Source organism: Mya arenaria, chromosome 4 (assembly GCF_026914265.1).
Source record: "Mya arenaria isolate MELC-2E11 chromosome 4, ASM2691426v1".
Lineage (NCBI taxonomy): Eukaryota > Metazoa > Mollusca > Bivalvia > Myida > Myidae > Mya > Mya arenaria.
The window spans coordinates 22,920,342-22,947,327 of record NC_069125.1 but is presented as its reverse complement, the minus strand read 5'-3'; the positions used below and the strand labels follow the sequence as shown (position 1 = coordinate 22,947,327).

Here is a 26,986-nt window from a genome sequence, read left to right as displayed (position 1 = left end):
ATATTGGGGCTGGTGGGGTCAAGGTCACTGTTACTAAAAATAGAAAAATGGTTTCCGGACGATAACTCATGAAAGGCTAGACAGATTTGAACAATTTTTGGTACACAGGTGTAACATCAGAAGATACAGGTCAAGTTCGATATTGGGGCTGGTGGGGTCAAGGTCACTGTTACTAAAAATAGAAAAAACGTTTCCGGACGATAACTCATGAAAGGCTAGACAGATTTGAACAATTTTTGGTACACAGGTGTAACATCAGAAGATACAGTTTGGTACACAGGTGTAACATCAGAAGATATAGGTCAAGTTCGATATTGGGGCTGGTGGGGTCAAGGTCACTGTTACTAAAAATAGATAAACGGTTTCCGGACGATAAATCATGAAAGGCTTGACAGATTTGAACAATTTTTGGTACACAGGTGTAACATCAGAAGATACAGGTCAAGTTCAATATTGGGGCTGGTGGGGCCAAGGTCAAGGTCACTGTTACTAAAAATAGAAAAACGGTTTCCGGACGATAACTCATGAAAGGCTAGACAGATTTGAACAAGTTTTGGTACACAGGTGTAACATCAGAAGATACAGGTCAAGTTTGATATTGGGGCTGGTGGGGCCAAGGTCAAGGTCACTGTTACTAAAAGTAGAAAAAACGGTTTCCGGACGATAACTCATGAAAGGCTAGTTTTTCTTGTCAGCAGTGTAACTTCTAAATTACTCAACAGATTTAAATAAAACAATACATGCATGATAAAAGAAGATGCAGTGTGCAGTAACCTTGGAGTTATGGCCTCTTTTCAAAGGAATGGTTTGCCATTCCTGTGTCCAGGCGGCATTTGGGGGTATTCGTCACTCCTGTGACAGCTCTAGTTTTACTTGTTTCTAAGCTGTGAACAAAATTAGTTTTACCTGTTTCTAAGCTATAAGCAACATTACAGTTTTATTGTTTCTAAGCTGTGAACAACATTACACTTTTACTCGTTTCCAAGCTATAAGCAACATAACAGTTTCTATTTCAACAATTCTGTACTTGTATTTTGAGTAATGATTTCTAGACATATTGAACAATGATGCATCAATATTCATAATATTTATTTACAAATCAAAATTCATATCTTTATGTCATACAATTCATAAAATTTAACAACATGGAGATGTATTCCATTGTGACACAAATTGTAAATAAGTATTTGGCAGTGATGCGAAGAAAGGCGGATGTAGATGTACTGCCAGTTATCATTTGATTCAAAACTACCCATGTTCATCCAAAAGCCATTTAGAGGCAACAGAAAGCGAATGGGGGGGTGGGGGGGGGGGGGGCGCATGAGTGAAAGTTTAAACACAGACACTATACTGAATATGTATGCAGTTTTACATAATGACAAACCTGTCAAATGTGACCTTGATTTTTAAGGTAGGGACGTTTGTCTTTCATGCGAAACATTTTCTTTATGAACCAAACACATGTGCCAAGAAATTATAAAATCCCTCCCTGCATGACAGATGTTACAGCCCGGCCACGACTTATACTTGATGGGAGTATATGACAGATTCCTTAATGATTAATATCTAAAGTGATCTTGAACTTTACGGTAGGGTTGTGGGTTTTGCAAATGACACATCTCTTTATATATCAAACAGGTGCTGATTTATTTTAAAATAACTCCGTGCATGACAAAGCCAAATATACTATAAATGCAGCATTCCATAATGATAAACCTGTAAATGTGACCTTGACCTTTGAGGCAATGAACACATATGCCAAGTAATTTTAAAATCCCACCCTGCATGACAAAGTTACAGCCTTGACATAAAAAGCCGGATGGATGGTGCAATCTAAATATACCCTCCTTTGGTGGCATAAAAAGCACCATAATTGGAATATTTTGTAAGTCCTTGGCCAGTTTGCCAATATGTTGTCTGTCCCTGACCATGATTAGTTATGTGTCAGTCCCTTGCCAATTAAGTGACAATTTGTTGTCTAGTTAGGGGACATTTCCTAGGCCAGTTATGAGACATTTTCCTAGCCAGTTAGGAGTTACAATTCTTTGACCAGTAAGGCGAAAGTTCCTTTGTCATAAAGGTGTCGATTCTCTGGCCAGTTAGGTTTATGTTTTTAGCTAGTATTATACAATTATTTTTGCCAGTTATGCTATAGTCCTTTGCCAGTTTTGTATATGCTTCTTGGCCTGTTAGGTGATAAAGTTTGGGTTTGAGAAGGCGTGCAAGTTGCCCATCTGGCTGAGTCCACTCTGGATGTGGTTGATATGGATCTCTACATTATTCTTGAAGGAACTGAAATGAATATGGAATAGGCATGAATTGATCATTATGTTGAAATTAGTCAAGAATGAAGGTAACAGTTGTCCATAAAGCCTTTTAAGCCATTCATGATTTATTCTTACTATGTTATACCAGTACCAATGAAGTTCTGATATTGTGAAAACACTATTGAATTGAAAACTCCATAAAGTACCAAGTGATATCCCACTACACACTCATGGGAACCTTGAGCACTATCCCTATGTAATGGAACAGTCTCCGACAAAACACATAATGCAAAACACTAAACTTCACAGTGTCAGCATTTCAACATTTACAACAAAATCTCATGATATACATACATATTTGTTAATGTAAACCTGACATGACTATCAACTTCTTTAAACATCAATGTGCGTATTCAACTTCAAGTCATAAATTGTACGAGTTTTCACTCAAACTCACTACAATTGTCTACTGTAGTTTTGAAGGTTCTTACTTGAGGTTATTCCCATCCAATTCATTCCTCACATCATTCAATGTGTCTTGTAGGGATTTGAACTCAAAGGAATTCAGCTCATTTTCTGAAAACGTCTGAAATAAAACATTAACAGAGATATAAATTCTGACCGAATGAATGATAATGGAATAAAATATCAAATCTTAATGTTACCATGAAAACCACATGGAACATCCAATACTAGTCTTGATCTATTTAGTTTTTCATATTTTCAGTCTATGCTCGTTTATGCTCCTAAGTTATTGCAAACATTTAAATGCCTGCCAAAAGCATTGCTGTAAACAAAAAGGTTTTGCAATAATAGTAACTCAACTTACTTTTCAACAACAAAGAAGCAGAACTAAATCTTAGTTATTTGATATGTACTAAGTTCACAAACATAATAGAAATTCCTCCTCCAATAACATAGCATAAGGCCATTACATATCTGCAGATATAAGCAGTTATGGAAATAAGACTTCTGAATAAACAAGCCAGAAATTCTTGCACCGGTTCCTGGCATCAGCTCTTAATAACAAACCTTGAAATATAAAATTCAGAATTCAAGTAAGCCTTGAAAGTATTTTAATATTGCAGGGCTTGTGCTAATTTTAAGCAGTATTATAACATGTAAGCATACCTTTATTTGAAGCATGAGGGAAGTGAGTCGTGAGACAAGCTCCATCAGAGGTTTATTGGCAGACATCTTCTTGGATTGAAACATGTTCTGTAGCGCAAATCATAGAATATAACCACAGAATATAAGGTAAAGCAAATGCATGCACGTACACACAGCCATATACAATATGCTAGAAACAGAGTCAAATCTACATGTTGATGACCAATCAAGAAACATGTACATGTTAACCAATTTTGTGCATGGTAAGGTTTACAGGGGCTGATCTTTGTTACTGGTGCTGTTTCATATAATTCTTTAGTATGCATATGTGTATTTTGGCCAGAAGTCTTCACACAATTATTGTTTATTTTCATTGTGCTTGACTCAAATGTCATTTAAATATTTCAAAAATCAATAATTCATTGAGTAAATTCAAAAGTTTATAAACAAAAGCTGAGAAAACAGTTATTATTCTATTTCTTGCAAAGGTAATACACATTTCAGTCACAGAAAAAAAACTAATTTAACTTACACTGGAAATTTTAGTCACCAGCTTTTTAGCATCTGTGTCACATTTCTCTTTCACCATAGAGGGCTGGTCTATCGGCTTCAAGCCCAGGTCTGGAGCAATCTGTAATCAAATGCAGTTTAAAAGTAGTTTTCATCTCAGAATAGATCAACATTGACCGACAATTTGCAATTTTTAAAGTATATGCAACACCCAAATTGCCCCTTATATTTATAACTAAATATTAACTTTAAAATAGCGTTTGAGCTGACTGTATGTTGATTTCGAATTCATGAACAATCTTGCCAATCTGAAGTATATACTTTAAATACAGGGAAACATTATTTAAAACAAGAGCTGTCACAGTATGTGACGAATGCCCCCAAATGTGACATTGACCTATGAACAAGGTCAGTACATGAAAAGTTGATCTTGCCTTTACGTGCCAAATACATTTGGCAAGATATTTTAAATTGCCTCTGAACATAAAAAATACCACCCATACTTGACAACCTACATTGTTATGTCCTTATATTCAGAATTTCCTTGTGAATAAACACTTAGTGTATCTTTCACCTTAGAGGTAGGGACATGGGTCTTGCACATGACACGTCGTCTTGGTATGTGGAACACATGTAGCAAGTGATTTTAAAATCTGTCCATACAAGGGAAAGTAACAGCCCGGACACGACAACCTATACTCTATGTCCTTATATGCAGCACTCCATTGTGAATAAACACTAAGTGTGACCTTGACCTTTGAAGTAGGGACCCGGGTCTTGCACGTGACACGTCGTCTTGGTATGTGGAACACATGTGGCAAGTTATTTTAAAATCTGTCCATACAAGAGAAAGTTACAGCCCGGACATGACAACCTATACTCTATGTCCTTATATGCAGCAAGTGTGACCTTGACCTTTGAGGTAGGGACACGGGTCTTGCACGCGACACGTCGTCTTGATATGTGGAACACATGTGGCAAGTTATTTTAAAATCAGTCCATACAAGGGAAAGTTACAGCCCAGACACGACAACCTATACTCTATGTCCTTGTATGCAGCACTCCATTGTGAATAAACACTAAGTGTGACCTTGACCTTTGAGGTAGGGACACGGGTCTTGCATGCGACACGAGCACGCGACACATCGTCTTGGTATGTGGAACACATGTGGCAAGTTATTTTAAAATCTGTCCATACAAGAGAAAGTTACAGCCCGGACACGACAACCTATACTCTATGTCCTTATATGCAGCACTCCATTGTGAATAAACACTAAGTGTGACCTTGACCTTTGAGGTAGGGACACGAGTCTTGCACGCCACACGTCGTCTTGGTATGTGGAACACATGTGGCAAGTTATTTTAAAATCCGTCCATACAAGGGAAAGTTACAGAGCCGGCTGGCCGGACGGACGGTGCGATTTTAATACGCCCACCTTCGGGGGCATAAAAATGTGGAATTGTGCATTCCTTAGTGCCCCTTAGACTATAGACAGTAGTCATTATTGGATTGCTATTTGAAGCCATTAATTTCCAAATGTCTTACCTCCTGACAGTACTGTTGTACACCAATAAGACAGTCACCGAGATCCTTGTTCAGGCTTTCCAACTCTAGGACAATGTTGGCATAGCGCTTCTGGAAGTCGGCTGTCAATGGCTGCTGGTAGGACTTCTGTAAAAGAGAAGCTTTTATTTCTGACTGACCGACAACTATGTATCTCTCTTAACTAATACTTTCCTCGTTATACCAATCAGGAAGAAACTAAGTCTAAAATCCTACATGATGTTGGCATTTAACACAGAGAAGTCAAATTTGTAAGTGGTAGATGGTATGACTTCTGTTATTATTAAGTATTTGCTGTTCAATGTTTGTAAATTGCTTTTAATACTTATTTAATGCTACATGACCAAAATAAACTAATTTTTTTTTCTTTTAGTTTTAAAATATTGAAAATTCCATGGCAAGCAGTTAAAGGCATGACTTTCTAAAATACAGTAACAAATATCTTATTATTGTTAAAAGTATCTAAGTAATGGAAATATAATGTATACCGGCGTATTTTGTAACACATAAACCAGGCAAAATGTTTTGAGAAGCACCAGAAATATTTTAAACCTTCATTTGCAGTACTTCCTGCACAAACGGTATTTGCCATACCTTTTTCTCTGCTTCAGCATTCATTTCTTTCAACTTTGAGACCCCATCTTTCTTAATCTGTAAGATCTTAGTAAGTCTTGTCTGCAAATGTAAGAGGAATGAGTTAATAACCTCATTTGTGATTTGCACAATTCTTTTTTATTACACCTGCAATGTATCCAAACAAAACATATGAAATAATCAATCCGCCACATTTTAGAAGACAACTGACTTGTACAAGAAATAGCTTTTTCTTATGAAGTGTGTCATTTAAGATTAACATAGACATCATAAATATGTAAAATGAGACATACATGATAAATTTTGAAGCAACTTGGTCATAAAGTCTGGGGTTACTTTAAAAATGAAGATTCTTTAAAAAAAATGTAAGATAACAATCAGCAATGCGCGGGAACTGAAACATACCACCAGCACCAGAAACTTGATAGGGAATCCACCATATGTACCACTGTCTATACTCATCAACTGGCCTTTGAATGGCGAGCCACTCAGCAATGGATCCTTCTCCTGTAACAGAAGTAATTACGGTTTTAGCCAGGTTTTTGAAAAGGACAGAATATTGCAGAAGAGGAACAGAGTGCTAAAAGGGCACATTTTTTTTCGGACTGTGAAGAACTTGAAAATAATGACTGTGACTGAAAATGTTAGCAATTATGCTACATATACCCCGGTATGCATATTGTCAATTATAGTTTTCACACTATACCAACTTTACTGACCAGTGAGTATCCCCCACTGAGACTGTTAGGTATGAACCTGGGAGGGGACATTAGATTCTCCGCAGCTTTGATAGGTGCAGGTCGAGGGCGCTGCTTTTCTTCAAACGCCATCAGAGGGATTGTATCCACAGGCTCACAACTCTGTAGGTAAAATGCAGCAATTTAGATGCAGGATTTAAATAATTATTAAGTAAGGTTGAAGTACTATGTATGTAGTTTATACGTAGAGGCAATTTCAACAACTCTTTGGATTAGCTCTTGATTGTGCTGTCTACATACAGCACTACAGGTCTTGGCAGGAGATAAGCTCTTTCTCTCTTGGTAGGCATAAAGTACTTCTTATGATCTCTTTGGGCTATTAACTCGATGGTGATGAAGTGAATCATCTACCCAATTACTTATTAGCTGCCCATCTATGCTAGTTTAATAGCCTCGCAGAAAATGAGTACCAAGTCGGAGTTGGTCAAATGTTATCTTGTAGTTGTGGTCAGTGTGCTATACAAAACACTACATATAGCAATAATGTAACTGATCAAATGTGATCCTGTATGTGTTGTGTAGTGTCCAGAACATCACTGTACCATGCCCTAACAATTATCTAACTCATCAAATGTGATCCTGTATGTGTTCTGTACAGTGTCCAGCACATCCACTGTACCATTCACAAACAATTATCTAACTTATCACATATTCGATCCCTAACCCATTTTTCCTAGAACCTACCCTAACTTCATAGTCGGGCACAGAATGTGTACCAAGCCCATGTCTGTCGAATGTGATTCTATAAGTGTTGTGTACGGTGTCTAGAGCATCAACTGTTCCAGTGAATAGACCATCTTGGGGCTTCCTAAGGCGAGCTAGAAGAATGTTAACACATGTATATAGTATGTTTAAAAGACATGCTGGAGATATGCAAGTTAAATAATCATTTACATTTTTCGTTCAATAAATTAATAATAGGTGTTCTGTCATAATTTAAGGAATGAATTGTTGAACGCAGTTGGGCTGGTTGAAGTGTGTCGAGTCCGACGTAGTTAAACCAGCCCAACTGGGTTCATATCCCCCATAATGACATCAAAACTGCAATTCATCACTTTACACCAATAGTTCATTATTTAATTCAAAAATTGTTAAAAAAATACTTCATTTCATATAAGAAAACCTTACAGTAATTCTTTCTCACCCATTCTGTAAATAGAACGACCCGACCGTAACCGAAAACAGTTTACCAAATTACGTCACAATAATGCAGGAAAAGATCATCCACTTAAAATCACTTTTAAACGTAAAATTGAAACACTAATGACAACAATACATATAACAAATCATACATAACACTTTCTTAAATGTTAATTTAAGTTTTTCTGGGCATTCTGACACAATACAAACAATAACAAGATAAACAATTTTCATGTTTATTATTATGCGGTGATTTGCGATCAGAGTGTATCCAAAGATGTTGCATTCATTAGATAATAATCGAAATTGCCGAAAGGTCGTTCATTTAAGGAATGGAAGTTGACGTGTATATACAAGAGCTTGTACCATAAATGTCAAGTTTTATGCACACATAAAACAATTTTCAACAAAGTCAATATCAAACGACATTACAGTTACTAAGGCTGGCAACAGTCATCAAACAAAGACTTTTGGATCAACAAGCTCTACTGATTACATTTTTACTTGGATTAAAGAAAATGTATCATGCCCATTTTGAAAAACGGACCAGATAACAAAAAGCTAGGATATGAATGCATTGGTCAATGTATACCTGTGACTTTAGTGCCTATCACAAGATGCATGGGTATTTCTTCTGGCAGTTCCTCGTGTGTTTTTACATCCCCGAGTTTACGCTGCTGTAGGAGCCGGATTTTGAGTCTTTTCTGTTGCAAGGCTCCTCGTTCTTCATCAAAGAATGCCGATGAACACCTGATATAATAGATAGAGGATATGAGTGGTCAGTATTTACAAGATCTGTTAAAGTTTTCTAGAATTTGACAAAAACAAGTCTCGTTAGATATACAAAAACAAGAGTTTTTTAATTACAAACACTTTAATTATTGTCCTATTAAAAACAGATCAAATGTCTCAATATGTTTCATTTCGTATGAGTATGGTCACTTCAACCATACTCTTGAGACATGTTGAGTGAATATCTTAAACAGTTTTATGAAATATGACCAATATATAACTGTTTTTTCCAAGAAAAACAACAAATACAGCAAAATGTTATGACAAAACCTTGACTTGTCTCTTATAAACCAAACCACACCCCAAGATAAGACAATATGAATACCAAATCAGACATACCTGCGTGGTTTACCCATGAGCCTACGGACCTTGTTCCACTCAATTCGTCTCATCTTTTCCACCTTCAGCTGGGGAAATGACTCCCGCAAACACACTCGAAAGTCATTTTCTCCCTTGAACAGCGTCCTGTAAATTTTGGGGGAAAGTCTTGATAAGAAGATCAATTATTTTAGTTTAAAACAATGGTTTGCCCAGAATCAGCAGTTAAATGGTACATTTGACCGAATTGGCATGTAAATGTGTAGAGATTCAGAAGCTACTGTGAAAGCAGTGTTTTATCTCATCTTAAAGTAAATGTATACAAGGCCTTTTGAATGTTAAAAATAGCGAGATGATACACTCATTTGTGAAAAGGTAGATTGTCAACAGGCAGATTGTTTTACAATTCTATTTTTTTTACTTAATTAAATGTTCCTGTAGAAAAAGTGATTACGGTATATTGCTTTCTGTGAATTGTATGCTTAAAGGGACTGTACACCAGATTGGCACCAAAAAAAGTTTTTTTCTGTAACGAATCTCAGGACAATTATTTAATAGAATGTGTTATGCTTTGATATCATAATTGTAAAAAAAAGTACCAAAAGGTAAAAAAAAATTGTGTCAGACACCGGGTTCGTACCTGTGTCGCCAAAATTGCAGTCCAGCATCGTATCCACTGAGCTACGACAGCTTACTCTAATCGGGTGACATAATTAAGCTATACACCTAACTCGGTAATATCACGTGATAACACCGACTAGCCATTACACATAAGGAATGAATTCTACAAGGTAGACATACCCAGTAATCTTTTTTAATGGAAAAATACAATATAACTGCTAAACTTATAAATAAATTGTAAACTATGTGGTACTTCAGTTAGTAAGATTCAATGCATTGTACACATTAATACAAAGTTTATGGCAGTTTTCGACAATTTTCTTTTTTCTTGCAAATTGATCATCTGGCGCACAGTTGCTTTAAATACACTTCAAGAGGAAATTAACCACATAAAGAACACCTTGATGTAAAAAGTTAAAGTTTCAGATTTATAAAATTTACAAACAAAATTGTGGAGCAATGCTTTTTGCATTTGAGAATGGTGTCAAATTTTGGCCCAAATTTAACACAGAACAAAACATAATCTCAACCCATCAATTCCTCTTCCTTAGCATTTAAAATGTCACTTTTTTTATAACTATTCGCCCTCTTAGTCCAAGATTTAGAGTGAACACACTGGAGTTTGCAACCAAATGCTATGTTTTAACTCAACAAGAGATGTCACAGAAAAGTGACAAATACCCCCAATAGCCTTGTTGGACAGATTAGTAATCTGGCCTGTCTGTACAGATAGCCTTCAGTATCTAACATATTTTCATGGTGACCTATCCTACTTGCTCATGAGATTTGTAAATATGTTTAAGTCAATCAAGGGTCATAATTTGTATTTAAGATAATACTGTATGTGCTAGCATTTGTGTTTTTATCAATCAATTATTTCCTTCAATGCTGTGAAACTGCTATTGTTTACTGAAGACTATAATCCAATGACTATGACACTAATTTTTATGTTGAACGGGTATTTTACATTGCGAAAACTGAAAGTAAACAGAATATTAATACTGGAACAAGAGCTGTCACAGTATGTGACGAATGACCCCGAATGTGACATTGACCTACGAACAAGGTCAGTACATGAAAAGTTGATCTTGCCTTTATGTGTCAAATACATATGGCAAGTTAGTTTAAATTTCCTCTGAACACTAAAAAAATACCACCCATACTTGACAACCTACACTGTTATGTCCTTATATTCAGAATTCCCTTGTGAATAAACACTTAGTGTATCTTTCACCTTAGAGGTAGGGACATGGGTCTTGCACAGGACACGTCGTCTTCGTATGTGGAACACATGTAGCAAGTTATTTTAAAATCTGTCCTTACATGGGAAAGTTACAGCCCGGACACGACAACCTATACCTTATGTCCTTGTATGCAGCACTCCAATGTGAATAAACACTAAGTGTGACCTTGACCTTTGAGGTAGGGACACGGGTCTTGCACGCGACACGTCGTCTTGGTATGTGGAACACATGTGGCAAGTTATTTTAAAATCTGTCCATACAAGGGAAAGTTACAGCACGGACACGACAACCTATACTCTATGTCCTTATATGCAGCACTCCATTGTGAATAAACACTATGTGTGACCTTGACCTTTGAGGTAGGGACACGGGTCTTGCACGTGACACGTCGTTTTGGTATGTGGAACACATGTGGCAAGTTATTTTAAAATCTGTCTATACAAGAGAAAGTTACAGCACGGACACGACAACCTATACTCTATGTCCTTATATGCAGCACTCCATTGTGAATAAACACTAAGTGTGACCTTGACCTTTGAGGTAGGGACACGGGTCTTGCACGCGACAGGTCGTCTTGGTATGTGGAACACATGTGGCAAGTTATTTTAAAATCTGTCCATACAAGGGAAAGTTACAGCACGGACACGACAACCTATACTCTATGTCCTTATATGCAGCACTCCATTGTGAATAAACACTAAGTGTGACCTTGACCTTTGAGGTAGGGACACGGGTCTTGCACGCGACACGTCGTCTTGGTATGTGGAACACATGTGGCAAGTTATTTTAAAATCTGTCCATACAAGAGAAAGTTCCAGCACGGACACGACAACCTATACTCTATGTCCTTATATGCAGCACTCCATTGTGAATAAACACTAAGTGTGACCTTGACCTTTGAGGTAGGGACACGGGTCTTGCACGCGACAGGTCGTCTTGGTATGTGGAACACATGTGGCAAGTTATTTTAAAATCTGTCCATACAAGGGAAAGTTACAGCACGGACACGACAACCTATACTCTATGTCCTTATATGCAGCACTCCATTGTGAATAAACACTATGTGTGACCTTGACCTTTGAGGTAAGGGACACGGGTCTTGCACGCGACACGTCGTCTTGGTATGTGGAACACATGTGGCAAGTTATTTTAAAATCTGTCCATACAAGAAAAAGTTACAGCCCGGACACGACAACCTATACTCTATGTCCTTATATGCAGCACTCCATTGTGAATAAACACTAAGTGTGACCTTGACCTTTGAGGTAGGGACACGGGTTTTGCACGCGACACGTCATCTTGGTATATGGAACACATGTGGCAAGTTATTTTAAAATCTGTCCATACAAGGGAAAGTTACAGCCCGGACACGACAACCTATACTCTATGTCCTTAAATGCAGCACTCCATTGTGAATAAACACTAAGTGTGACCTTGACCTTTGAGGTAGGGACACGAGTCTTGCACGCCACACGTCGTCTTGGTATGTGGAACACATGTGGCAAGTTATTTTAAAATCCGTCCATACAAGGGAAAGTTACAGAGCCGGCCGGCTGGCCGGCCGGCCGGCCGGCCGGCCGGTGCGATTTTAATATGCCCACCTTCGGGGGCATAAAAAGACTAACAATGGTGCGTCCTGCAAAATATTTTTGACAATAAAAACAACAGGAAACAAATATCAGCCATTTTGCAGTTACCAGGACTGGATTTCGTCAGGACACAGGGACAGATATTCTCTGAAAGTTATAAATAAATAAAAAATAAATAATATGATAAAAGGGCCACCTTAGAAAATATTTTAAAATCAGGCCAATGGTTTCAGAAGAAAAGATTTTCAAAGGTTTCCATATAGACCCGCCCTTTGAAACCATGTTTTTTTATGAATCAACATGGGGTGAAGTGATAGAGGGTCATCTATAGGAACAATTCTGTGAAATTATTTAGAAACCTGGCCTATAGTTTCTTAAGATTGTCATAATAGTGAAAGTAGCCCTGCCCATGGCAGCCATGATTTTTTATGAATCAACATGGGGTGAAGGAATTTGATACAGGGTCACCTAAGAAATATTTCTGTGAAAATATTTTGAAATCGGGTCAGCGGTTTCTCAGATTTTCAAAGTTTTTCCTTTCAGTTGTACTCGCAACCAGAAGTCTGCATGGAACCACTTTAATTGAAGGAATCTGGAAAAGGACCACACAAAGAACATTCCTGTAAAGTTTGGTTGAAATTGTCCCAGTGGTAAAGGAGAAGTTGTCTAAAGGAAAATGTTGACAACATACAGACAGACGGACGACGGACAATCACCCCATCAAAATAGCACATGCTGAGCACTATTTGCTAAGGTGAGCTAAAAAAAAACAACAGCATGGTTAGAGTGTAAAACAATACTGTTTTGTTAAAATATGTAGGTATAAAGGGCGAACATAATCCGATTAAGCACCATATCAATTCACCAAAAGTCAAAATCCATCACTTACTGATCGAGACTGGAGTAGAACCACTCGTAGAAGACCCATTTGTGAGCCTTGGGAAGCTTGAGTAGATTCCGTAACCTAACACCCATCACCTGGGCCGTCTTCTTGTCATACACACTTCTTGTTACCAGGGGCTGAAAGCATATTATGACTAGAATAACATTTTATTGTTAACTAAAAATAGAATAATATCTAGACTGTTTACAAAACTAAAGAATCAAAAACCATATAAAATGGAAAGTAATTAAAAATATATATAAGAATGTAATTATTGATATGGCAAATATATATAAAGAATGTCATTATTTAAACTATGAATCAACATGTTAAGATTTAATTTTACTTCATCATGAAAACTAAATCTCGTATGAATCTCATGTACAATTGAATTCTTTGGAACAGATTACAGTTAAAAATATTAAACTTTATCTTGCCTTCATACATGTTTATCATCATACCACTGTTAAATATAAATTCATTGGAGAAAGGATTTTACTTTAGGCTAATTATGTCAATCACAATATGTGTAACAAAACAATCAGATACAAACAGCTTTTAAAGATTTCCTGGAGGATTTCGTCGGTGAAAATGTGTTGTCCTCATCATCATTGAAAAATTTGGAGTTTCGCTTCCTCACACGTGGAGGCTAAAATTAAATTAGAAATGCATATTAAAGGATATACCACATTTAACAAAATTCTATGCTCTCATTTCTATATCACACACAATGGAAAAGAAAAACATGTCATATTGAAGGCAGATCATGGATGTCCATCATGCACATTTATGCATTATATTCTGACCTAGTTTTATAACGCTTGGATAAAAACTATTAAATCATGAGATGGAATAAAAATGTATTTAAGAAATATAACACACCACTGAGGATTATATGACATTATAAGGACTGTCCAGTCAGCCACCGAAGGTGTATATGGACCGAGGTGTTAGCCGAGGTCCATTCACCTTCGGGGGGCTGACTGACCGGTCCTTATAATGTCATATGACCCAAAGTGGTGTGTTATAATTTTTATATTATACCGAACACTTTTCATTACAATTCAATATTTTTAAGGCGATTTAAATGTGTTTTATTGAACAAAGCTAATCATGTTTACATGCGACAAGATTTCGCCGTAGTGAAAATAGCAAGCAGCACTTACCAGTTGTATGACGTCAGTGGTCCATATTACATTTTTGGCCAGGTCCGGACCGGCCAAAAATAAAATATGGACCGCTGACGTCATTAAACTGGATTTCCATCAAAATACAGCATTTTACGGACTGATCGAGTTTATATGTACATAGAAGTGACAAATTTATGTGAGGTATAATATTAATTATTATGTGTATGGGACGCTAGCATAGATAGGTCACAGGCAAAAAACATGTGAAAATCGGGTAAAAAACTTTCATACTATATAATAGACAGGACGCAGTGGAAAAATGTAAAAATCATCAGCCATATATGATTTGATGAATTTTATTGAATCATGAAAATGGCAAATGTAATATTAAATAGTACAGCACAAGTACATAATTCAAATAATAACAATAAGAACAATCCCGATGTTGCTCTCCGTCATTGCCAATTGCAAAAGCACCAGCATTATATTGTATGTAAATGTTGTCAACACTTTCAGCTAAGTACTACAAATATGTGGTATAATCCATTGCATCAGTTTATACTGTATTGTAGCAAGAATGAAGTTTTTCACACCTCCAGACATTGACAGCGCACAATGATTCCGCTTCACGGTATCAATATTTATTTATTATTTTTAAACAGAATCATACTACATAAACTCCATCTCCAATATTGAAACTTAAAATATGGAATTGTGTTTATTTGTTCTCACCCCAGTGATGCAAACTGTACCAGATTTTCAACTGCCAATATAACTAAATCCATCAATCGCTGTGAGTTACATACCTCTGAAGTCAAAAATGTAAACAAACACCTGTTTTTTCTTTTTTTTATGAAAGCAAATTTGGCCAGGAATGCACTCCAAATAAAAACTAGATTGCTTTTTTGAAAAAGCGCTTGTCTCCCCCCTTGTGTGGTCGTAGGTGAGAAATAATCAATGATGGACATGAAATTTGTACTTTTGGACTGGAGAAGAACAAACATAGTGGTCATCTTCTGGTCATGACCAACCTGCATACAAAGTATGAAGTTCCTGGGTCCAAGTATGAAGTTCTTGGGTCCAAGCTTTCATTAGTTATTGAGCGGAAAGAAGTGTGACGTACGGACTGGTGACCAACAAATTGTTTTTTACCTGAAGGTCACTCTGACCTTAACCTACTGACCTCAAAATCAATAGGGGTCATCTAATAACCAAGACCAACTAGCAAACCAAGTATGAAGTTACTGGGCCGAAGTGTTCTTTAGTAAATCAGCGGAAACCGATATTTTACCTCAAGGTAACCTTGACCTTTGACCTACTGGCCTTAAAATCAATAAAAGGTCATCGTCTAGTCATGATCAACTGGCATACCAAGTATGAAGTTCCTAGGTGCAAGTGTTCTTTAGTTATTGAGCAGAAACTGTTTTTTTACCTAAAAGTATTGCGACCTTGATCTTTGACCTACTGATCCCAAAATCAATAGGGGCCATCAACTAGTCATGACCAACTGGCATACCAAGTATGAAGTTCCTGGGTGCAAGCGTTCTTTAGTTATTGAGCAGAAACCGTTTCTTCACCCCAAGGTCACTGTGACCTTGACCGTTGACCTACTGATCTCAAAATCAATAGGAGTCATATACTAGTCATTACCAGCTAGCATACCAAGTATGAAGTTCCTGGGTACTAGCGCTCTTAAGAAATTGAGCAGAAAACATTTTTAAGCTTAAGGTCATCGCCAACATATCATTTTTTACCTAAAGGTAACCTTGACCTTTGACCTTTTGATCTCAAAATCAATAGGGGTCTTCTACTAGTCATGAACAACTAGCATACCAAGTATGAAGTTCCTGGACCCAAAGGATCTTTAAGAATTGAGCGGAAACCGTTTCTTCACCTCAAGGTCACGGCAACCTTGACCTTTGACCTAGTGATCTCCAAATCAATAGGGGTCATCTACTAGTCATGACCAACTAGCATAACAAGTATGAAGTTCCTGGGTCTAAGCCTTCTATAGTTATTGAGCGGAAACGAAGTGTGACATACAGACTGACTGACGGACAGGGCAGCCTAACACTAAAGATAAAACACAGGCATTTCTTTCCCAAATTTCAGGCAAAAAATGTGTCCTATACACAGTATAATACAGAACTTTTCACGCAGATTTGTTGACGTCATCCGCCCGCCCATAACTAGCCTAGCCTGCCTGTTTTAAGCCATTCTATAAAACATACTTTATCGATGAAAAATCTGGCTTAAAAGTAATTTAGTTGATATTAACTATTATCATGAACAAACATAATTTAAAAAAAACAACTTACATGGCCCCTTTTGCTGGGTGAGGAAAATCCTGAAAGACAAAAAAGAACACATGAACTGTTAACATTTTGATGATTTTTACTTTCTATAATTCCTGTGGTTAAATTTTTTATTTCAAATAGCAGGGCTGTCTCCCAGCTAAAGGTGAATGGGAACAGGCTCTCCCAATGGGGGAATTTAGCCTTAAAAAGGAAATTTAAATAAACATAATTTATAATTCTTATTCTTAAAAAAACTAAAATAAGTGAGTGAACTGATGTGCTAAAATAGACAATCACATTAACATTATTAATAACTGGATTCTAGAGACAGGATGTTGTAAAACGAAGAATGCATATACCATGACTATTTGTCTGATTATTATAAAAAAAATATTCCTAAACAGGACAACCCTAACCAAGTGTATTGAACTTTTTGTATTATATTTATTCAGTTCTTTTAATAATGAAACAAAGATGATAATGATGATTTTGTATGCTTGTCTTTATTTAAGCATTATTCTCTTAGAGTGCACCAAAATGGGCCATTTGGCATTGAAAATGTAAAAAAAATCACCACGCGGAAGGGGGTACCACCACTCCTACACATACACCTTACAAAAGTTGCGCCTGAAATATTTTCTGGGGAAGGCCCTGAACTCATCATAACTGAATACATCCAACACAACGTTTTTTTTCTCTCAGACCTGTGTCATACCAATATTTAATGAAATAAATAATGACATATAACACGTGACAATATTACTATAATCTTTAATTCCCCATAAAAAACATTAAGAAATTACAGACACCAATACATTCACAAGTCTTGTTTACACCCACAGTTCACCTGGCAAAGGATGCATTGATCAAAGACAAATTTTCAATGAAGTCTTTATTGATATATATATCTATTTATAAAAAAAATTAACACAATATATATATATATATATATATATTTTTTTTTTTTAACGTGTAATATAAAAATTAGGGCTGAAAAGGTCTAGGTAATGAGCAGACATGTGAACCTCTGGCAATGTCAGAGAGGTAGATTTGGGTCGGCGTTTTGGATTGAGGAAGCATAACGAATATTACATCTGGCTTGTGAAAACAAAAACTTATTTTTAAGTAGAGCCACTGGTAAATCAATCAGACTGCCCAAACAGGCCCAGTGCAGAATGTAAGTGCAGCTGACTGCAGAATTGTGTATGTTAATATTCAGTGAAGATAATCAATAACACTTTTTATAATTTGGGAATTAATTAGTTTTATTAGCATTGCAACATGACTTTTTTTAAATATTTTGACATGCAAAAACCTTACATTCCTGTTAATATGCATATTTTGTGAGTATAAAAATCCAAGAATTATTCAAATATATCTCATTTCAAAGTGAAGATATAGCAATTTGTATGCACCCACCCTTCACCGCCATTAAAATGCACTAACTGAAAAGTCACAAAATCCTGACCCAAGTTTTTATTTTCATTGTAAGGCATGTAGAACAGCTCAAAAAGCTTTTTTACTACATGCAAACATAATAACTGAATAAAACACAGCAAATAAATAGTTTGCAAGTGATAGGGCAACCTGTTGTCTTTCTTCCGTATCAATCATACTCATGATACACAACTACAAACTGGAACGAGTTGTACATTAATTACAATTACAGTTTTTATTTATTACACTGCTATTTAATGCTGGGGTGTAGAAATGTTTTGAAGTAGCAGGGTGTTTTCCTGAAGTAGCCGGGGGTATGGGGGCCCTCCCCCATAAGGGGTCAAGGGGGCAACGCCCCTGTGGGGGGTTCAGGGGGCGAAGCCCCACGACTGAAAATGATTTCAGCCATTTTTTAACTCAAAAATCTAGTCTCCTGGTGTTTGATTTTGTTTATTTTTACTTCATATTATTACATAAAAAACTGATAAGTTTTGTTATCAATAAAAAACAAATGCTTCTGGATAACTTAGTCCCAGCTATCACTATCAGAATCATTTTCAGATTCAGAGTATTCAATGTCACACATTTTGTCATAGGCTAGCAACTCCCTCCTTACAATTTCAGAAATTTCTTCCCTACTTATACCACTTACATAAACTGAATCTACTTGAGCCTCAGAACAGTGAACTGCACCTTCTTTGGTGTTTGAAACTGAAGCCTTAGCTAAAGCTCCTGGTAACTTCTTCCGGTTTTTTGCAGACAGCCATAATTTAACAGCAGATCCACAGATATTATCAAATTCTTTGCCCAAAACATCTGGCCCATTAATGCTCACACTCATTAATGCCTGCAACATGTCATTTTTCAAACTTGACCTCAACCTAGTTTTTATTCGCTTGACTGCACTTGCACCCCGCTCTGGCCAAGCATTTGAGACAGGAAGAGAAAGTATTATTTCAGCCAAGTCGCTCAAAATTGGATAAAAGTAGCTCAAGCTCACCAACCTTTTCAGGCAATCTGACTGAGTTATGGTTTCAATTTCAGACTTCCATTTCAGTAAGTTATATTTAAACTTGCCCCACTCAGCATTCAGCTCATCACTGTCCAAATTGAAGTACTCTGCAATTAACTGCATATCCTTGGAACCATGACTTTTAAAATTAGGGTCAGCTTGGGCATTAGCAGAATCAAACTCTTCCAGTAAATTATCAATGGAAAGAAATACAGTTTTAACATCTTTGTCAACTCTGTCATAAAACTGGACAAATGTTACCATCTGCTAAAACACAGAAATATTGGTCACCTCATCAACAAGTATACCAAAGTGTATGGCTTTCTTTAATTTCTCTAAACGAACATTTTCAACAGCTTCACCCAATACTAGGAACATTTCTCTGAGCGAAGGCCTCGATCTATGGTCAAAATATTTCATTTCGTCTACCCCTAATTGTTCAATACCGTAAATGACTGGGTATTAGACGCACTTTTTTCCCTCAGATTTTGATGCAAAAAATGCCTGCGTATAATACCCAGTAACAATTTTTTGAACTTTTTTTCTGAGGTCAATTTCAAGCCGAGAGTTTGTTTAGATTTATGTAGAAAGGGATGTTACTCGCGTCATATTGATCGAGTATATACAGGTTAAAACGGCAGTTGAAGATCGGGATACAGTATATCGTAAGACGTTTATAATTTCAACAAAAATATTTTTCGATTAAAGTTACCGTAATTCACCTAAGAGTTCGGACACTCTAAATATTTGGACATCCATAATTATTTCCCAAAATAATTTATTTTGCGTACCTAATTTTCGGACACCCAAAGGACATCAATCATAACTTTCATAGTTACCAAGTTTCACAGACGAAGATTATTGATTTTTATCTTTACAATGCCTGGCTAGATTACCTAACCGTATACACCACTGTGACAATTTAATTAGTTACTACCCATCCTAAACGATTTATTGCCTGTTGAAAAGGAAGTGTGATATATTTATTTGAGGATTAAACAAACAACAAGGGCAATCAAGGGATTAAGAAAACATCGACATGACATGTTAGTAAAATAAGCTTTCAAACTTGTACCACACTTATAGACTATATGAAGCAAAATAAGCTTTCAAACTTGTACCACACTTATAGACTATATGAAGCAATAATCGTACAGTTATACATTAATCCTGCATAGCAATGTCCATGCTCTCCACGAGATCCTCGATCTCGTGGGTATAACTGTAAGTTATGTGACGTCACACAGTGTGACTCTTTGATCTGAAGCCGATAGAATGTGTTTATTCAGTTCAGTGCATGTATAAAATGGTGTTTTAATTAACTTGATGAAGGGTTTACACTTATAGGCGTAATAAATAAGTTTATGACCATTGATTACTACGGATAAATTAATAAGTGGTAAAAAGCAAACATGAAGAAAAAAGGCAGGTTAAACAAACATGTAAATAAAATGTAAAAATGATAATTTTCTATGTATTCGGAGAGCGAAAAAAATAATTAATTTCTGGTGTCCGAACTCTTGTGAATTATGGTATTCAATAATATTTTGAATAATAAATTGAATTAAACAATAATCAAACTTACATATAAAAAAGCAAAGTTGGGCACTGTCAAAATATTTTTTGCATAACATAACTTTTCATTCTCGACAGTATGGTTGTATGGTTTTAAAGATAACCATCGCCATTTTCACGATTTTTTTTTTTTTGTCACTCTCAACAAACATGGTGGCTGAAAATGCCGGACGATTTTGACATTTTTTCTATGCGTCTTTTAACCAAAAACATAGATTAAAAGTTTTTTTCTCGGACTTTTCACAGATTTTTTTACCTGCGTCTAATGCCCCCTATCGTCTTTTACCCAGTCATTTACGGTAAGTTTTAACAAAGAGTTCGCTTTTGTGTTTGGTATTTCTTCTTTAACAACCCAGTAAAGAGCTTTAAAAACTTTTGATAAGACAGTATCTTCAACTTCTTACCACTGATCTATTTCCTTCTGAAAACATGAGACCCGCTGTAAAAGTTCTGTAGTTACTGCATTTTTATGTTGTTGCGTTTGAACATGGTCTGTCAACGCCTCAACACGATATCTTGTGCTGGCTACCTTGTTGAAGGCCTTAGATTTGTTCTGTGGGTTAAAACAATCATGTTTTCGACACAACAAACAATATAGTCCATCTCCCTCAACATAAATAGCCCACCAAACACCGGTTTTGTTACAGTAAGATATCTTCTTATCAAGCCAACAATGTTGGCATTTAAACTTAAAAGAATTGTTACGGCTCTCTTCATTCTTTGAAAAAGTACAACAACCTGAAGTCAAACACTTGTCATGGTGGTGAGCCACTTTCTTGTCAAATAAATTATCAACCAAAGCTATAATTTCATCTGGTATAGGGGCATCTTGAATATTCGGTGACTTTGCTGCTTTAGGCTGATCAGATGTGGCTCCATCTTTTTGAGGATTCTGTAAGGTTGACTTCAACTCGCTTTGCCCGTGGCTATCGAAACCTAAAGTGTACGAAATTAAACACATACTACATTTTTTGACTGATTATTCTAATTTAGAAATAGGTTGTTTGTAAATTTGATCACTACCATCAACAGGATTATGTTGTAAAAGAAACTAATTTGTTCATTTTCCAAAAATACCAGGTAGTAACTTTAAAACTAATACTACAAAAGTACACTGCTAGAGCACTTACCAGTAGCTATACCAGAACACGATGACCTTTGAGTTTTTCTGGGGATGAAGACTGACTCGTGTGATCAGAACCTGAAATATATTGTTTTTTATGAACCATTTGTGTGTGTGTGTGTGTTTTGTCACTATTTTAAACAAAATTCTAACTAAAAGTTTATACAGAAAATGTAAGTTTATTTCGCATAAAATAATGTGATGAAACTTTAATTCATTATTGCAACTGTTTTTATACATACTTTTGGTCTTCTTAGCTTCGATGCTGACAACATCAGTGGTCTGACCTGGTTCAGGTTCTTCTAAAAAAAAACCCTGAAAATTTTAACAATTTGTGGGGACTATTTTTCCATACTTAAGTCCTTAAATATACATGTAGCTGTATTTCGCGCAACCGAAATTTGAGATCTGTGTCACTACCAAGCAATTTCGAGATCGTTGCTCAAAATACATTTTTAGGCCTAATATCAATATTATTTTAAGCACAGAGAAAAAAATCAGCCTTGAAAATGTACCCCTGGTGTTCTTGCATGCACAAAACATAGTTACTTTCGTTTTCATAAACATAGTTACTTTTGTTTTCATAAAATTTACCGTTTATGTATAAACCCGTTCTGGTTCATGTGTACACGTTTTAACAGTTTTCACATATATAGGGCACTGGACTAGAATTTATTTGAAAAGACAACTGGCCAAAAATATTGGTTTCATACTTACTCCGTTTTTTATGGAAAAAACGAAACAGATTTTCTTGCTTCGGCTTCGCTTTCCCCTCCATTGCCTCGCATTTGAACAATTGTTACCAGAGGGATAACGCAAATGACCTCACATTTCGCGCCAAAATGCGTAACGTAATTTCGGAAATTCCAGAAATCTAAATTCATTACTTTCTAGAGGGGATAAGACAAATGACGTCACAAAGCGAGGTATTGCTGCATTGTAATTCAGAGTGCTGGGAAACCAATTTTGGAAGGACGTAAACAAACAAACTTTACAAAACTATTACACAAATGATATTTTCGTTGCTGTTAAAAAGTAGCCGGGTGAGGATGCAAAAGTTACCGGGTGATTTTACCGGCTCCCGGCCCATTTCTACACCCCTGAATGCACCAGTCAATTGTAACCACGCCCCCCCCCCCAGGTCCGGGGGTATACCGGGGATAGCCAGGGAAAAGGGACGTGTTTTTACTTTCCAAGTGGCCCGGGTGACCGCGGTGGTTTTGTCTTAGCGCCAAATTTAGCGGAGATCGGGCCTTATATAGAGTCTCTGGGGGGCGGGGGCATTTGGCCGGGGTTTTACAATCAGTTTGTCCCTGCAGGGCAGAGATTTTACCCGGGGTTGGCTGGACCGAAAGTCAAAGTCCCCGCTATTCCCCGGACCTGGGGGGGGGGGGGCCGTGGTGTTACAATTGACTGGTGCATAATAATGTGATATTGATCAAACCAATTATTATATTACACAAAAAACCATTTTAGTTAGAAAACTACTGATGTAACCTAAATCTGGCATTTTTCTCAGGCTTTATTTTACATAAACACGTCTTTATTACATACTGTAAACATATTTGAGAACAAAACGGTACGAAACTGGGGACGAACACACACTTTGTGTAAAAACGTTGTTTTTTTTCACAAATATTTAAAGAATACACATAAAATGTATTCATTCTTAATGTTGAAACCTATTTACACAAGGTGTACTTGCAGTTTGAAGCTGTCAGCAACTGTTTCATGCATTAATCATCAAACATCTGACTAAGTGAAAACTCGCGGCAGCCATTTTGGATTTTCTATAAATGGTCTATGAACGTTCATAGTCCAGTTGTCTTCGTATCAAAAGTGATGAAAAACTATGAGAGACCCATCCCATGCTTAAAAACAAACCAAATAATCCTTTGTACTTGCCTTAAAATATGAAAAAAACGTTAAATCAAATTTTCACTTTCGTTTTTCTTTTAGAAAAACCACGATTTCAGTGAACTCTGACTGGTTTCCAGAATATTTCATCATCTAATTAACTATCAATAGCCACATGGTTCTCCGCAAATGTTGATATGTGGTTTAAAGGGTGTATAAAACCGGTACCAGCATTGGGTCGCTAATTCTGCTGCTTTTATGAGCGCCTGAGTGATCCCGATGGTATCATCGATTGTCGGGATCAATTCAAACGCTCATAACGGTAGTCGAATAAGTCGAAAAGGACCTGTGTATGGCGAACTTTTGATGATAGTGTGTATATTTTAAATCGGATTTCTGCTTCAATTTGGAATATTCGGTAAGATTGTTGTGTCATTTCGATGTAAAAATGATTAATCTTTGCGCAGAACGCAGTGATACGCTTAGGATTCGTATTTTTACTATAAAATTCATGTCTGAACTGGACATGTACCTGTTTCATGACGAACTGTGTTTTGAAGAGTTTCTTCTCTTGTCAATTATATTACCCTAGTGGATTTTTAGATTTTATAGAAAGTTGAAATATCGTCGACAAATCATGTTTAATAGTTGAATTGTGTTCAATGACGTGTTAAGCAGCCCATATATTGTTGTATTTTCTTTATTTTCAGGGTCAAGACTGATTTTACCCAACTGAGGCCAAGGCAACTATTAAAAGTAAGCCAGGGGCAGCTGTTGGGATCTGCATCATACATTCAAGTCTCTGTGGGCATAGCTACAATAATGAGCGATCAGGGATACTTTTTTATTATTTTGACATTTCTTATGTATCCCTGTAACGCTACAACTCTCTACCATTTAACAACGGGCGAAATGATATATTGTAATAATATGCATTGATGTTGAAAAATAATGACAAAGTTGTTCAATTTTTATCCGACAGTGATCTGAAATGGATTAAATTTGTCATTAGAGTTGTTATTTTCACATTAATATATTATGGGTCACAAATACCGTTATACATGTACACAACCAGTCAGATTTGTCCCAGATTTACCGATATTGGGATACTTGATAAACAATCGACACTTGTAAGTGTTTTATGATAACTTAACATGTGTTTTGGGCATACTGACATAACTTAATATGTGTTTAATAGTAGGCAATAATATTTTCGTAGAAATTTGAATTTATAACGGAGATAATTTCAAAATTGTGGCCGCGAGGATTCTCTGCGCAAGGACCGCTTGCTACTTTTTGCTGGGATGGTGGACGTCACGAGTCTGCCATATTAAAAAAAATCGTCAAAAGACTCGTTGACGGCCATTTAGGTGGACTGCTGTGGGCATAGCGGCGACCATTACAAAAGCTATGATGCAACTCTTAGGACAACAATAAAGATCAGTGTACAAAAAGATAGAGCTATGGAAACACTTAAATATTCATATTACGGTAAGGTTAAAGTTTGTTTACGGGTTGCTAGTTAAACATACAAATTCTACCTACTGGAATCTGAATCCTCCGCCATACTTTCTATGCTCCATTTATTTATAAAAGAAATCGATGCATTAATCGAATATGGGGTTATTCTTAACTATTTGCAAAGGGGTATCTTTTATATAGATAATGGTGTTAGGAGACTAATAAATAGGAAGTTATACCGTTGAACTACTCTGTCTTATGCCTTGAATAATAAACGTGAATTTTATATTTAGGAAATTCCGGAGAATTATTACACCTTAAAACTCTCATTTTGTAAAAAGTTTAATGTTATAGCTATTTCTTTTGGTCTTAACTTGTTGTAATTTAGAGATGGATAGCACGCGTGTCTAAAAATCTTTAACTATTGTAAGTTTAGTATTTTTTAAAAGGATGAGGAAGACTCGCGGAAAGTTCATTAGCAAGAAATTAAATAAGTGTTCTGGGAACAGGACGATTTGTCCAGTCTGCATACGTCTATAATTATGTGAACCGACCTCTTTGTAGTCGAATCCCGAGTTGGGTTACAACATGTGGAACGTGATGATCCTTTTATATTATGTAAGTTATACTCTTGAAAGAACTAACCAATTTACAATGGTATGTCAACTAGCGGAACCGTGCCCATATAGCCTGGAAAAAGTGTTGATGTTAATCACTGTTTTCAATGCTCTAACATCTTAATTACCTTTTGTAATTGTATGCATGAATATAATAATTAAGGAACCACTTTCGTAAATACTTATTCCAATATTTGTACCTGTTTTAAACTATATGCTTTTAGTCCAGGTCACAAGCTCATTGTTATGTTTTGATATGTTATGTACGAGTGTTATTCATGTCAGAAAATAGCTCATTGAGCTATTGTTTCTAGTTATCATATACCCGACTTTAAATAAAGATTCTTGTATCTCATATTTTGTTGTATGTATCAATTGTAGTATACATGTATACTACAATTATCAATTATTAAGCGACATTGAGGAGATATATTATCTAACGTATGAATTTACAAAAACATTGTTGAAATAGATTGAAAGTTTCCTCTCAGATAGAAAACAAAGAGTACTGAATATATCTACATCCCAGTGGAGCAGTGTTATACCTGTAGTGCACCAGGGCGCAATACTACGTCCACTAGTTTTGACTCATTTACTAGTACAGTATAACTCAATGATGTTCAGAGACTTCTTCAAAGTAGGTGTAGTCTCTTCGCAAAATATTTATGGGGATCACCTCGCAATCCTTTATACTTTGGTGTCAATTTCAGATCAATCAAACGTTGTTCATGTGAAAGATGAGAACGTTCAGAAACTAATTCAATGGCTCGTCTTTGGCGGTTTTTGATAGTCCGATTGTGTCTTTAGACCTGGTTTATGCCATCTCCTTAGCCAAGGTGAGGTCGGGTGAAAGTATTTCAATACTATTGAGGTTGGCTATTTCCTTCAAGATCCAGGTAGAACAAGGTAGGTTTATATACATTTATTACACAAATCAAGGTTACGTGTAATAAAGTATGTTCTGTTCATGATTCATGTATACGTACAGGTGTGTAATAAGTATGTGTGGTTTTCGGTTCTTTTTTTTTTAATTCGTGATAATAACAATAATAATAATAATAATAATAATAATAATAATAATAATAAT

General features: G+C 36.2%; 1 protein-coding gene across 1 annotated transcript; it reads right to left on the bottom strand.

Moving 5' to 3' along the window:
- Positions 1-1,072: 1,072 nt before the first annotated feature.
- On the bottom strand, positions 1,073-25,394 carry LOC128232350 (protein lin-9 homolog). Its single transcript, XM_052945859.1, has 15 exons — positions 25,367-25,394; positions 16,839-16,867; positions 13,944-14,039; positions 13,397-13,527; positions 9,075-9,200; positions 8,536-8,693; positions 7,488-7,621; positions 6,765-6,905; positions 6,451-6,552; positions 6,046-6,126; positions 5,434-5,559; positions 3,910-4,008; positions 3,399-3,485; positions 2,759-2,853; positions 1,073-2,292 (listed from the first exon to the last, which is right to left on the bottom strand). Exons 1-15 carry the CDS (start codon positions 25,386-25,388, stop codon positions 2,190-2,192), a joined length of 1,530 nt encoding a protein of 509 aa, XP_052801819.1. The 5' UTR covers positions 25,389-25,394; the 3' UTR covers positions 1,073-2,189.
- Positions 25,395-26,986: the final 1,592 nt, after the last annotated feature.